This window comes from Danaus plexippus, chromosome 25 (genome assembly GCF_018135715.1).
Source record: "Danaus plexippus chromosome 25, MEX_DaPlex, whole genome shotgun sequence".
In the NCBI taxonomy this organism is placed as follows: domain Eukaryota; kingdom Metazoa; phylum Arthropoda; class Insecta; order Lepidoptera; family Nymphalidae; genus Danaus; species Danaus plexippus.
The window spans coordinates 3,298,540-3,314,165 of NC_083553.1; the positions used below are offsets into that span (position 1 = coordinate 3,298,540).

General features: G+C 34.3%; 2 protein-coding genes across 2 annotated transcripts in view; both read right to left on the minus strand.

The window, feature by feature from the left end:
- Nucleotides 1-65: 65 nt before the first annotated feature.
- Nucleotides 66-2,423, minus strand: LOC116775260 (CCAAT/enhancer-binding protein gamma-like). The gene is made up of 2 exons (XM_032668118.2): nucleotides 1,945-2,423; nucleotides 66-1,311 (listed from the first exon to the last, which is right to left on the minus strand). Exons 1-2 carry the CDS (start codon nucleotides 2,056-2,058, stop codon nucleotides 1,063-1,065), a joined length of 363 nt encoding a protein of 120 aa, XP_032524009.1. The 5' UTR covers nucleotides 2,059-2,423; the 3' UTR covers nucleotides 66-1,062.
- Nucleotides 2,424-4,083: 1,660 nt separating this feature from the next.
- The window catches only part of LOC116775414 (uncharacterized), a 39,828-nt gene continuing 28,285 nt past the window's right edge, over nucleotides 4,084-15,626 (minus strand). The window contains exons 3-18 of the mRNA XM_061524764.1: nucleotides 15,145-15,426; nucleotides 14,853-15,036; nucleotides 14,581-14,671; nucleotides 13,872-13,994; nucleotides 13,171-13,419; nucleotides 12,994-13,090; nucleotides 12,500-12,607; nucleotides 12,169-12,270; nucleotides 11,861-11,944; nucleotides 11,402-11,497; nucleotides 10,747-10,954; nucleotides 8,843-8,982; nucleotides 8,242-8,350; nucleotides 7,443-7,561; nucleotides 6,739-6,964; nucleotides 4,084-6,319 (exon numbers count right to left, since the gene is read on the minus strand). Of these exons, the coding sequence (XP_061380748.1) occupies nucleotides 6,191-6,319; nucleotides 6,739-6,964; nucleotides 7,443-7,561; nucleotides 8,242-8,350; nucleotides 8,843-8,982; nucleotides 10,747-10,954; nucleotides 11,402-11,497; nucleotides 11,861-11,944; nucleotides 12,169-12,270; nucleotides 12,500-12,607; nucleotides 12,994-13,090; nucleotides 13,171-13,419; nucleotides 13,872-13,994; nucleotides 14,581-14,671; nucleotides 14,853-15,036; nucleotides 15,145-15,426 (2,347 nt within the window). The 3' untranslated portion in view covers nucleotides 4,084-6,190. The remainder of the gene's footprint in view (nucleotides 6,320-6,738; nucleotides 6,965-7,442; nucleotides 7,562-8,241; nucleotides 8,351-8,842; nucleotides 8,983-10,746; nucleotides 10,955-11,401; nucleotides 11,498-11,860; nucleotides 11,945-12,168; nucleotides 12,271-12,499; nucleotides 12,608-12,993; nucleotides 13,091-13,170; nucleotides 13,420-13,871; nucleotides 13,995-14,580; nucleotides 14,672-14,852; nucleotides 15,037-15,144; nucleotides 15,427-15,626) is intronic.

A 15,626-nucleotide genomic window follows, 5' to 3' on the forward strand; every position in this document is an offset into this window, starting at 1 on the left:
TTTACTTAAAAAAAAATTGTCTGTATGGGTATAGTTTCGAGGACTTAAAAATAATGAAATCCGAGTGTTTAAAATCATTTTATTGTAAAAATATCTTAATCACAACTATGCAATGCAAAAATATAAACAATATAATTTCTTTATTTACCCTATACAGTAAAATTTCTATAGATTATGTTGTATTAACGTTGATAAAAAAAAAAAAACATCTAAAAAAATTAATTCATACCAGAATATTTTGATCACAGATAATAAATGTCTGACAATTACAACCTATACCTATACCTAACCTCTTTACACCACCAAAAGAATTTATTAACTAATTTGTTTGGTAGAACAGAAAATTGTATTGAATTTACATAGAAGATTTTCTTTGAAATGTTCTTGTCCTTAGTAATCATCATCTTGATGTTAATTTATTTCTCACTCAAAAACCATCTAACGATGAAGACTCAACTTCCAGGAGTTATGTATATGTTGAAAGTTGTCCCAAAATAAGGTTTCATTATATGTAGTTATAAAAAATATTATTTTTTTGCTTTAAGAGAACACAATGATTTTGAAATGAGCACTGATAATGATTCTGACCGAAGGTTTCAAAATGTATGGCAATTGGCAACACACCCAAGGATAATGGTAGTGTCAAGATCATTAAAATCAGTTACTTGTGTTTACATTTTGTGGTAGTCACGATATAAAACCAAGCACATTCACACATTTGTACCTTGAGCCAAATTGGGGACTTAGTCCACAAAATAGTCTTACTTATTGTACCTTATTAAAACATGCTCGGACAAAAAATTTAAAAGTTATTGTGACTTATGAAGAAAAATATTCCAAAACAATCCATTCTAATCCTGTTATATTGGATAGTAAATGCATATCGTTTTGGTTCAAGTATAGTTGCTGTAATTACTCTACAAATCGATTATCAACAATTGATTTAATTTCTACAATAATAATAGAAGTAGTGAAAAACTATTTCTACTAAAATTTTTCATGAGATTTAACATTTAATTATTTCTATTATAAATTATATTATATGATGATGATGATGTAGAATTATTTGCTATCTTTATCTTTCTTTTCCTCTTGAACATCTTCCAGCAGCTTGTCAAGGTCGATGCCCTCAAATTTTGGGTTCTGTGAATTAGAAGCGTATTCCATGAATAGATCCTTAAGGAACTTGAGATCTTTAGTCAGCGTTTTCACTTTCTCTTCTAACATTTGATTTTCAGCCTTTAATTTATTCACTCTCACAACGGTCTCTTGAGTTCTCTGTTTTGATTTGTATCTGCTTTTTTTCACTGCCTGCAATTAATGTCATTAATAATATGCAATCGTTAATATAAAAAAATACAAAAGATTTAAAATCAAAATTTTAAGTAATTCGTCGGGAACGAGACAGACTAGTCTAGACTGGAAGACTGGGAAAGTATAAGTTCAAATGAAATAGCCTATACAGACTTACGAAAGAAAATATATGTTAAATGTTTAGTAAATCATAAATTTTGTGTGATAGCTAATTAAATATTATTAATAAAGTAATGTGCCTACTCTGATTTTCTGTCTTTATGTGAAACATTGACAGTACATACAGTTTATGGGCATGTCGCCTAAGTATTGCACAATTTATAGACATAATTTTGTAATATAACTTATTGTCAGATTACACAATAATTTTTTTTATATTACTTACGAAAATGTTTATATTTCATAGTAAGTACTGCTTTTGAAAATAATTCTCATGTAATATATAATAAACATTTAAGTAAATTACCTTTACTCGTTTCATTTATAATCATGCTGTGTATACTCTAAATATATTTACATATTACTTTTATTTAGCTATTCATAGCCTATTCAAATTTAGGCGTAATTTTTATTGTGTTTGCAAATAAGATACCTTATATGGGATGTTAATTATAATATTCGAAAACAAACCTCATTATTTCGATCTCGCTTCTTTCTGTAATCATCGTCCTCATCATCAGCGTCGCTGACTCCCCGTCTCCCGCGTTTAACAGGAGGCATATCCCAAAAATCGTCTAATATCATCAAAATTATTTACAACACTATTTTTAAATTTATCAGACACACAGTTACAGAAATTCACACTTCTAGTAGAGTTAGGTTTCAAAGTCAATAAATAATAAACACTATTTTTATATGACGCAACTTATTGTTTGATTGAGTACGTAACTTCGCACTAATACTTAAGAAAAGTTACAATTTTAACAATATCTCGATAACCCAAGTGTCTTCTTGAAATTATATAAGAAATTAAAAGTACAACTAATTATTTACACATATTTACTTTTGAATTAGTTAACACTGATGGATATTTACAAGCGACCACTAATTTTACAATGAATGTGTACCTACAATGTAGTAGTAAGTAGTAAGTACGTACATAATACGAATCACACTACGCAACTACGGTGGGTGACAGCTAACGTCAGAACTTTGATAGTTGCCATATAAAATTTGTATAGGTAAAATCCTGTTTACTGAAAATCAATATTACATTTAATATTTACAACTTACAAAATATACTGTAAAAATTAAAATATTATTTGTAAATAGTATTATATTTTAAAATACAATCATTCATGTAAACTACAAAAAGTTAATAATAATTAAACGTATTCTAGGAGATCACTTATATTATACTGTAGGAATATGAGAGGGTAGGAGAGAATCAATGTAGGAATATGAGAGGGTAGGAGAGACTCAAACGACATATAAGCAGTTGTCAGAGGACATCAGGGCTCTTTTTCGTTCGTAACGCGCGTTGGTGTGATAGTTTAGTCGTTAGTAGATTTTAGAAGTGTGTTTAAATCTTTCGATTGTGTTATATTCGGATTTCATTTAACGATTAGTTTAATTCAAGATAGTTGAAAGTTATTCATTTAGAATTGTTTTTATTTTTGTGTAAATTTAATAAATTAGCGGTGGAATTGTATCGAATGTTATTTTTTAAAAAGTCAATTCTTACCTTGTTTCCAAGAATACATATTTACATAATTTATATATATATATATATATATATATATATATATATATCAATAAAAATATTAGAGCAGTTAACTGTAATTCATCATCTTTGAAATCTTTCCTTCAGAACAAAATTATTTTCTTGATTAGTGCAGTTCTCTTCTTATCCTTTTCATTCAAATTTGTATGTAAAGATACAATTTGTGTTCTATAGATTTTTGTCTTGATTATTAATAGAAAAGATTGGCAATTTATCATCTTACTTCTGATGCGATACAATCTTTTGATTCAAATGACAAAAGGGATCTTAACAGTTAAGTCTTCGTTCAGATAAAGAGCTTTAAAAATATTAATCGTTATTGTAAAACCGGGAAAAATTGAGGAATAAAATTTTAAAGTTGACCAAATCTATACTACGGTATAGCTAACACCGCAAACAAATTGCAAATCTTTTTGATGTAATAACTCTATTATGACAAGAAAGTATAAGAAATATATTATTATAAAAAATATGCAGTCGCATTTAAATCAGTTGTTATAACTAGACCATCTTAAAAATTAGAAAAAAACGGTTATTTGACTTATTCCATCTGGCGAGCATAGTCTGAGCTATTTTCAAACGTTTATTCTTTTTTCGTTCCATACCATTATTGCATATAATTAAGCTCTTATATTGAAAAGTTCTCTTGATTTTGGCAATTCAATTGGTTAAGTCATACAGTCAGTTGGATCTCTAGAATATCTAATTAGAAATATTTCTGTTCTTTTTTTTGTAATTATTATTTATTTAATAATTATAATTTAATTTAATTTAATAATTTAATTTAAAAACACAAAAAAAGAGTGCAATTTTGTTAACTATTAAAAATAAACAAAAAAACAACGAAATCGGTATATTTTTACTCCCTTTATCCGGAGGCCATATTTCAAATTAAGTAGGTTTACATGGAAGGATCTATATTTAATGGCTTAGGACACGGAAATTCTTTGTAAGAACGATATCACTAGTTCTTAGAACTATGTTATTATCCACTAATTAATTTCCTATCGTGTTACCTAATACAGGATTTTAAAAATAAAACCACATTATAATAGTCATCAGACCGCAATATAATTCTTTCATTACATTAAAATTCTAACAAAGTAAATTTTATTTACAAAAACATAATAATTTTGGGAGCATGCAACACTAAATATAATACTTCAACACTAATCAATAATCATTGTACGGTATAAGGAAAGTGAACTACGAGTCTACAAATTTAAATCATTCATACTTGGAAATATCTTAGTCTAGAATTACAAGAAGTTTAAAATGCAAACAAAAACGTCGCGGTCATTTATCATAGCGACATTTTACACTAACTCACCTTAACCACATCCGTAATACAACAGAGAATGTGTACCAACATGCGTTATATCACAGAAAATTGAAAATTAAAATGGCAGTCTTTTAGAAAATTTAAATGCCTTCAACATAAAGGAACATCTTATACGTAATTACGACCAATTCATCGGTGAGGCCATTTATATTTCAAACATTACAATCAACGGAACGATTTGCATCAAATTTAACAGTTTATTCTAAGGTTATTGTAGTTATACCAATGTATTTACATGTTATATAAAATTAATTAACACTATTGGTTACATTATGCTTTATATTATTCGTTATTTTTTTTATATTGTCATTTACTCCAGAGCGTATTCGCTCCGAGGTTGTGTTATGAAAACTTATTACTAAAAAATGACTAAATATTGAAATAACTACAGTTTTTTTTTTTTGTAATTAAATTAAAGACTTAAATATTATCAGAACAGTATGCAGGTTTTATCAAATCATTACTTATTTATATATGTGAGATTTTTAATTATCTGTGAGAATTATACACAGATAATGCCAGTATAATTCTGAAGTAGATTCATAGTTATATGTTGTTGTTGTAAAGTAATCAGTTTTGTGCTTAACAACTGTAGCTTACACTTAAAATTCTATTCTAACAAATATAAATACAAATCTAAAGGAAATTTCTATAAATTATGACAAATCCTTAACAGGAACGTGTTTATATAATACAAATTTTTTAATATTTTTTTTTTCATTATCTTTTAAATGAAAATTTATTATCAGATTTTTAGAAATTTAGCAACTTTGAAAATTCTATTTCCCTAATTATCATATAGCAACCAAAACAATTATTACCTAAAATGTTCAAATGTCAAGTAAATATATATATATATTTTTTTCATCAATTTAATTTTTGATTTATACATAACATGGTAAAACGGAAAACAATCATAGTGTATAAAATAAGAAAAACTGTTGTCAAACTGAATTTTATACCCTATGGGCTTTAAATTTTCTTATAATTTACATTTTTTAAATAACATTTCCACTACATCTAAGCTCGTGACTTGTACACAGTTAATTTTAATTTTATTTTTCAAGTAACATTTTAAATCATATTAAACAATGTTATAACAGTTATAGTTTTGCAGTCGCCACGTTTTTTTCTCCTGGCGGATGTTTTGAATTTTATATACGGCCAATGAAAACTAAGTTTTTTAATTGACTAGAAAATGTTTATCGTTTAAACGTTTTGGCACTTATATTTTATTAAAATGTTATTAGAATTATTTAAACGAGGAAAATAGGATTAGGTTTTATGCTGCAATTTTTTTTAACAACTCATAAAAGTTTTGAGTCAATTTAATTGTTATATAACAATAGCCGATCAATAGCACGTGATCTAAGATTTAATTTAATTACGTTTTATTAATTTTTTTTCGTAAATAAATAGTTCTCTTTATTTAAAATACATTTATATTTATTTCTTAGAGTTGGTCGCATGTTATGTTATCATTTTTAATTCGTATACAGATAAAAATATATATTTATGCATATAATTCATTATATAAGAACACATTTTACGGTTTAAACGGAAATCACGATATATACGAAAACAATCATGTTACTACGGAGCGTTTAAAATATTGCACATCCAAGTTTGTCCGAGTGTTTTATACGGGTCTGTTGTGGCATTCAAAATAAAATTTCATTAATCGCAACGCGCGCCGGACTGGTTTGTGTAAGTGTGAATGTTTATCATTATATGATTCTCATTTGGCAGCTTGGTCTGTGGGGTCCGTTCTTTTAGATGTCACTGTCACCTGTCACCTGTCACCTGTCAATCTATTGCGGCGGCGGTATCTGCGCCTTCCGACACTGACACAGCCACTTAATGATCCTAGCGTTCCTCTCCACCACGCTGGGCGGCTCCGTGTTGCGGTATATTTGCTTCTGCACCCCCGGACCTTGTACCTAAAAATAAAGATATGCATACACTGTAAATTTTTTTGACGTTTAATTTTTTTTATAAGTCTAAGTTAAAAATTTGTTTGCGAATCTGTGAAGGTCTTCTTCAAAACGATTCCTTTTTTTTAAGTGACGCGAGAGCAATACACTGTGCACTCTACTGTATATGTGAGGCTCTCAATTAAAGAACTTATTGAATTAATTTTTCAATCCAATGGACTTATATAGAGACTCCATGGATTTATTAGATGATATGCAAATAAATTCTAATTGATAATTTTTCAAATTCTTGGAAGGTATCTCAAGTACTTTAGGAAATCAAATCTTACAGAAATAACACAACATGATAAGACTCATGAAGAACCAAAATTAACAAAGACATCAAATACTACATTTAAATATATATTTTTAAGTAATGCGCTCACAGTATAGTCAGCGGCCGCGGCGACCTGGTTGGAGTCGACGGTGGAGGCGGACGAGAAAAACACGGGGCTGTCTTCATCGGCGTCGTTGAACAGCGCCTCGTACTGGCGCGACTCCAGGCCGAGGTAGTCGAAGAAGCGGTGCAGGCGACCGGAGCCCTCGGACGGACTGCTGGGGGACACCTCGCACGGCGCCGACGACGGACTGCGGCCGTCCGAACGCCTGTATCTGATGACGCCAATCAATCATATATACAGGGTGTGACACACAGATGCCGTTAAAATGAGATGAAACTAAAATTAATTTTGAATTACTCCGCGTTCATTTATTATATTTTTATTTTTAAAACTACATACTCCAAACGTTCCGATACTTTGTAGCAGCCGTGACCACGGGCAGACGAGATGTGAAATTCACATCCTCAGTGCTCATTATGTTACTTTTGAGATTATTTTATAGCTTCTCAATCATATAGCATAATAATCATCTCAATAATACACTCATATGAGAGTGCCATATCATTTCTGAACAAACAAGATTTTTCTTGCAAAATCCCCGGTGGGAAAGGTCCTGTTGTAATTACAAAGGAACATTCCGCTCAAAGTCTTTATTAGTCTTTATTGGGTTAACAATTAAGGGAATGTGATTAATCTCACTGTAATATAAGTGTTATTGTCTATCACTTAAGGCATGTTATCGTCCGTACCTGTCTGATATATCTGACTTGGACCTCAGTATGGGTCTAGGTCGTCTTTGTTTGTATCTGAGACACCGCTGTCGTTTGAAAGTCCCGAGGGGCGAAGTCGCCTCTTCCGGGGTACACATCTGAAATAGCATTACATTAGATTGGAGGCTTTCCTGCAGATAACCTCCTTGGCCACACTTAGTACATATGAAAACAAGCGTTTATATAGCCATAGTTTATAAGTAAGGTATTACAAGATATTGTGTTAATTAAAAACTATCATCATCATCATCATCATCATCAGCCTATACTGGTCCACTGCTGGACATAGGCGTCTCCAATTGCACGCCACTGAGATCTATTTTCGGATACTCGCATCCAGCTCCTGCCAGCCATCTAACTATAGTATTTTTCAATTGTACTATTATAATAAAATCTATAGTCATATATATATGACTATATATATATATATATATATATATATATATATATATATATATATATATATATATATATATATATATATATATTGTCTAAGAACCGCAATACCGCAAAACCGCAATTTAATTGATATAACGATGTACGTATATTATATTCACTTATTAAGTGAAATAGACAGGTGTTTGAAGATGGTTATCTCACCCAGCGAAGATGTGGGGAGTCAGATATAAAAAGTCTCATACATATGACTAAACATTCAAAGTCTTTTTTGAGTAACTTGACTTGGTCAAATCCCTATATCTTTATAAATAATCTACAATGTTTACATAATTTATCTTGTCTGGTTGTCCCTGCATGTATGTATTATATTATATATAACCTTTCTCGCGTCAATGTTGACGTACTGCTGCTGTTCGTCCAGACGTCTCAGCCTCGACTCCTGGTACTGAGGCTGCTTGCTGATCAGCTCCGTGCTCGGCTCGTGATATCTGATGTATCAATATATATTGGTAGATAATATCTAGGAACATTATAAATTATTACGAACAAAAACAGAATAGCTTCGATCTAGAAAGAGTTACTTTATCAATTTTTGTAACTAATATGAAGCGGGTTCTTTTTATATCTTCGTTTTTCCAACGCAGTCAAGCGATAGTTAATTTAATGAGAATAATTAAACATATCGTCGTTCATGGCGGATCCAAAGATTTATATAACACTAATGATTATAGGCATTAATTATTTATTGTAAAACTATTCAAGCCTCTTGACAAAGAAATTGATTTGCAGACTGAATTTTTTTGATTGTCTCTGGTCGTTATATTAGAAAAAAACCCATCAGTTCACAAGTAAATATGAAAAAAAAAATAAACACAGACTTGCACATTTTGATAACGTCATGTGCAGGGATTAATGAATCAAAACTTTCATACTGTCCGTATGTAGTTTGGCGCTGTGAACGAGCGGAAATGTCACTATACCTGGAGTATTCCCTCGTATAGTCCTTCCTCGGCGGAGTCCCCGTGAGACATTTCAGCGGCGTCTTGTAGGTGCAGTCGTAGTCGTAGCCGTTGTAGTCGTACAGCGGCTCGTCCTGGAACTGGGGAGGGGGGGCGCTGGCCTGGAAATTGTATATTCATTATTTTACTAATATTATTCAACAATACTTGTATATAGTCTTAATCAAATGAAATTGGTGTATAGTTGTTATAAGAGAAAGTCCCTTTAAAGTTATTAATTATTAATAATATTTAGGTAACACTTGAAATGTTTAGAAAATGAAAAACGGCTTAACGTAGAAAGTTAAAATACTTCTATTGTTTTTCGAGGCGTTCTCCGTTATTCTCTATAGATCGTTCCATTCGATGGAACCACTGAGAAAAGCAGTGGGCTCATTCTCCCTTAAGGATCTCTTATATAGCGTTTTCATAAGCTTTCACAACATCTTCAGGGCTCGTAAAGCGAATACCTCGAAGTTTATCTTTAGTTCTTGGCGATAAATAAAAGTCGTTGGGCGCCAGGTCAGGACTGTATGGCGGGTCACTCATTATCTCGACACCTGCCATAGTCAAATATTCAATAGTCCATTTTGATGCGTGCACTGAAGCATTGTCGTGGTGAAGGAGGATCCTGCTTCGAGGGCGCTGCTGTCGAGTTTCTTCCAAGACAACAGACAATCAGCGTTAGTCATACCAGTTTACACTTTACAGTAACTGTCCTTCCATCTTCCAGCACACGTCGCGAACTGACCTCTTTTACCATAGAATGAGGCAATCATCTTTTTGCCTTGACTTCTTCCTTCCTTTAACCTAGTTGACCGTTCTAGCATCTTCTAGCACACGTGTCGCGAACCGACCTCTTTTACCATAGAATGAGGCAATCATCTTTTTGCCTTGACTTCTTCCTTCCTTTAACCTAGTTGACCGCTCCTCGTAAGGAAACACCCACTGAGCTGATAGTCTTTTGGTTTCGGGTTCATCACCTGTGTCGATGTCAAATACAGCATTTGAGTCACCGCCGTTCAACTTATCTACAATTTGGCAACACCAGTCCATGCGAAGGTGTTTTTGGTCGTCCGTTAAAGTATCGGGAATCCATCTGGTACAGAGCTTGCTGACGTCTAAATGTTCGTGTAATATTTTTTGACCTCGACTCATACCAATGCCCACGAGGCTTGCTCATATGTGCTGATAGGTTACTCTTATCTTTCTCTATCATGCGTCACAGCACTGATGTTATCTTCTGTAGTCGCTGTTAATGGACGTCCCTCATGCGGATCATCACTGAGATTGCTGCCCCCACGCTCAAACTCATTAAACCAATTGTAAATAGTATCACGAGATGGGGCTTCATGAAGAAATGCAAGTCGCAGCCTATCAGAAGCTTTGTTGTTGATTAAGCCCACAACGAAAGTCATAATTGATCATTGACTGAAAATTCCCTCGCGTTAGGTACATTTTCACGTGTAATAAGAGTGTTAGATTTGCCGCCAATTCACAAAAACAAATGATAAACGAATGCAATATACTACATTAGGTTTCCACTGAGTTCTAAAATTAAAATTAAAAAAAAAAAACACATATTTCCTTAACAAAGTTTCTAACTGGCCTGTTCTAAACATTTTCAGTGCGACCCTGTATATACCTATTAACTACCTAATCCAACTTAAAACGATTATACAATATGTACACACTATAAATTCAGATCCGTACAAAACTAGTGAGTTTGTGTAAAGGAAAATAACAAAACTAGTTAGAGGACATGGCTGCCGTATTTTAAACACAACACAAGCTTAATAAAAAAAAAAACAGTAAATATAGAAGGCAGTTAAGTGACAAATGTCATATTACGAGAATTATAAAGAAGCACTAAGCCGATGTCTCACCTGGAAATGTATCCCGACCCGGGGGTGAGCCCCGTGTGTGCCCGCGGCGGGCGCTGCGGGCGTGTAGTGCGGGGCGGAGGGGGGCGGGGGAGGTGGAGGGGGTGACGGACTCGCGCCCGGCGACGGAGCGCCGTCCTGGAACTGAGGGGGGGCGGACACGTAGCACTGCTCCAGCGTACTGCCGCTGTTAGTGTGGTAGCCGTAACCCCTGGAACATATAGGTTTTATAAGAACCTTTTTTGAATGACGTCCTACAATTTGAAAATATTCGAAAGCGAGGCGTGCTTCTTCACACATCTGTTGACGTAAGGACAGATGTCATTATGATCTTAATTTAAGTTTGAGATCTGACTCAATATATAATTTGTTTGACAACAACAGCTCTACTCTATTTACTTTATTAACCGTCTGTAACCATCACGAAGACTGTATAATTTGATTGTAAGAAATTTATATTGATCAATGTTGCTAAGTGTTTGTTTATGTGATGTTGTTTATGTGATGTTGCTAAGTGTTTGTTTATGTGATGTTGTTTATGTGATGTTGCTAAGTGTTTGTTTATGTGATGTTTGTGTATGTGACTGTATGTGTATACAACAGGTATGTGCGTAAATCAGTTTTGCACGCTTGTGTGCACATGCGTGTGTACACATGCCTGTTTCTGTCGTGGTGTGCGTGAGGCGGGGCGCTCCTCTGCGTGTAGTGTCCGCTAGAGCCGCCCGAGTCTCGCGCGAACGAAGATCCGCAGCGGCTGGAGTGTATCAACAAACAAACATATTATATTACACGATATACACGAGCTGGAGTCGAACCCGGGACTAAGAGGATGTATTGGCTTATTTGAGGCTAAAATTGCATTATAATTAATATCTGTAGAGTGATATCGTCAATATTATTCTTCATAACATACATTTGAATGGTATTGTCGCTAAAAATACCCAGTTTTGCTGAACGTCATACAAATTCTCAATAATATACATATATACTGTAGACAACTGGACTTTGTTCAACATACAAGACTACTTGTGGGTAGTCGTATTTTTTTTTTTATATATTATTTGGCACAAATCCCTGCTATGGTAATTAATGGGAGGGACGCGTTATTTAATTCCACCTGTTATATGACTGATAGTTCTCCTCTGGTGACGGATGTTCGGAGAAGGCGTCGCAGGATGACATCAGTGAAGAATGATTCGATCTGCGACAGGACAAACGTACACTGACATGTAACCTCCGACAACATTAATATAATAATATCGAAACATTTAAAAGCTTTGTACATATATTTTTTATACCTTCGTTTATAAAAATAACCTATGTATATATCTATTATTTAATAACGTTGCAATATCTTTAGATTCTGTCTCCTGATATATATATGTATATCTGTGTATGTGTGTGTGTGTGTGTGTTCGTCAATACCTGGTTCCTTTAGAGGAGCATGATGCTGTACGGTGATGTGCCGAGTGTCGTCTTCGCCGGGGAGAGCGGCTCGCGGACTCCGCGCTCACCACCACGTTCACTCTGGTCATAAAATATATATATATATATATAATAAAACTGGCTTTTTACACTAAAAATAAAAGTGAGTAAGCGTTTGTAACAGTTCCAAGGACCAAAAATTATTTGTATTATTTCTGATATATATATTTTTATGTAATTGTAACCACTGTAAATTCTTTAAATAGCTTATCTTATCATATTTATTGACATGTGATGTTAATTATCAAATAAGATGTATCAAGATATTAACTGTTCCGGATAGATGTGCGCCTGCGCATGCAGGTCCGGGAGCGATTTGTGACTGTTTATATTGGTGGCCTCGTCCTCGCGGCCGCTCGGCTGAGAGTGAGAGTTGGATCTGGAATATATAACAATTATACATTTATATATATATAATATACAACTAATATCTTTGTAATATTATCTAGTTGCGAATTTGTTGATCATTGGTCTCTGTTCGCCAGGACTTATACATATTGATCTAAAAAATCTTTTTTTATATTAAACGGAGGGCAGATCTTACGCTTAATAGTATATATATATATATTACTATACCGTCAATACGTAACATTACTAGATATTTAGATGCATAATTAGATAATAATAGCCACAATTTGGCAGACTTTGATATTATGAAAGAAAATTAAAATTTAATGTCTTCATTCTAGTACCATGAATAGTTGCTATAAATATACATCCAGGTCAAACGGAAGTTCCAGGAGTCCGAGGTGTTCCAGGTCTCACCTGATATATCTCGGCGTGGAGTGTGCATATTCGGCCGGTGGAGAGATGGCTGCTAGGTCAGCTCGCTCGTTGGTGTGAGGACTCGATTGAGGGCTTGCTGGGGTAATGTATTACACAATCATTATAACATATACAAATAAAAATTATTTATTACATATAAAAATCGGATATACTCACGTATAGAATATGTGTTCTTAATGACAACCTCCGCGGGTCTCTGGCGCGGGATGACGAAGGAGTCGGGGAAGAAGACCCTCGCGTCCCCGAAGCTCAAGGGTCTGGTCTTGTCGTCGGACCTCTGCTTGGAGCCGGAAGTTCCCGACGAGGAGGTCCCAGAGAAAGTACCGGATGTGTGCTGCGAACGAGACGTCTCACGCTCTGGATACGGATCCTTTATCCTTCTGGTGTCCGCGAACATTTTTTGAGCTGGAATGACGATAAATAAATACATAGTATGAATATCGTTGATAACGTTAAAAACACATGTTAATGAAGTTATTGAGATAGTTTAATTTACAGTTGTAATAATAAAATATAAATGAAAATTTAGTTTCAAATAATCCATGGATATTATAAAATTTTAAGTCTCTGAGGTCTCCCCGTGTGCGTGTCTGTCTGTGTTTATTATGTTTCTGTTTTGGTATTTAAGTCTACCCACAATCTGTTGAACTAAAGTCTTGTGACTCACCTTCGTTATTATTGAACACACTGTTCAATTTTATTATAAAGATCATTGCCATGTTTGTGTGTGTGAAGTATGTTCACAAAACTCCTCAGATATATCATATTAGTATGTGTGTGTGTGTGTGTATATCAGTGATTCACAAAATTGTTATACTGGTTTCCTGTTTAAGTGTGGGTGTGTATTATACACTCACACATGTATGCGGGTGTGTACACGTTCTCTCTGCTGTCTGTTTGTTCCAGTAATCTCCGCAATGTGTTCTGCAGCCCCCCTCCCCCGGACACCGGGCGGCGATCGCCCACACGAGTTGTGGCATCTGAACAATATAGACGATATATATATATATATATACGGTGTCCCAAATTTAACGCAAGATTTTTCAATTTAACGCAATTCAAATCTTGCGTTAATTTTGGGATACCCTATATATATATATATATGATACGAATTTTGAATGCTATTGCATATAGTCTGTTGTTATTGTCTAAAGTCTTTTGATGCACCAGTAATTGTATTTTGGCAACTAAGATAGAACATTTTATTATTTGGTTTTTGGTTGTCGTTATTCAGAGTGGGTGTTTTGCTAAATAGTGTATCTTTGTAGGGAAGCTAACCTTAACCAACCAAAACTTAGGGAGATTTTATACTTCAAGTGGCCTTACATGGAATATGTTACAAGTACCCTCATTATTACACTATATATATTGAGGGTAGTCGACAGACAGTAGTAGACCTACAAAACTGTAGTAAACTTGATCAAACTCATTACTGTTACAATATTTTAATATGATATGAGCAGGAGATACAATTCTATACCTTATCATAAGCGTAATTAAAAACATTTTTTCAAAAGAGACGAATCAATTTGCTAACTGTAATTTAAAAAAGCGTTTATATCTCACAAGGGTTGCAGCAGGCCTCATTGCCGAGGGTCCCCGAGCTGACTAGATGACAACCCCCAGCCGCTATCGCCTGGCTCAGGCCGCTGCTTACCTGGATATGAAATATGAAAACCATTATTATTTACGTAAATGATAGATTTGTAAAAAAAACAAACATTGCAATTTGCTAATAAATATTTCTCTATCATATATTATATCAAGTTAATATCTCCATCAGGTAAATCTGCTTGTACCTCCCACTTCTCCTACCCTCCACTATTTCCTCTACTCACCCTCAGAGGCAGTTCTTGTTTCCTGTCCAGAACAGTCTCAGACTTGACGTAGAAGGCCTTAGTCTCCGCCAGTAGCTCGACAGCCGACTTCCTCTTCTGCTGCGGAACTATCGACCTGGGAGCAGCCATCTCCTTCTTCCTTGGAAGCTTGAAGCTTGCGAACAGAGAGTCGGCCAGACGACGTCTGCGATTTGACAAATAATATGACTTTTGACATAGTCCATACATTTTGGGTCATGTTGATGATGAGTATAAACTTATATTGGTTTGTATGAGTTTATAGTGTAGGTACCTCGGCGGTGACTCAAATGACCGGGAGTAGGAAGTGGTCGCGGCACCCTCAAACTTCTTGCGGACCTCCTCGACCTTCGACCAGCCAGACTCCACGTTCAGCCTCCTCGCGAGCTGCGCGTTCTGCGCCGCATGCTTCGCTAACTCCTCCCTCGTCTTCTTGACGGACACCTCAGGTATGAGATCCCTGTTCCGCCCCGTCCTCGTGTCGTGACATCTTTCTATCAACTGCCGCCGACGTATCGTTAGCGATGATAGCTCGTATTCGTCTTCGTCGAGACACCTGATGTAAAGAAGAATTATAATATAAGAATTTGGTTTTAGAAAAAATGGATACAACACAAAGGAATTGCATTTCATCATTATCATAAGCATCGAAAAGAGAACTAACATCTTAAATTCAATAAACAAATTCGCGAGTTAAAACCATATGCTAAACAAAGCAACGCCATCTATGATCAGTTATCGTCATCAAAATTTTAA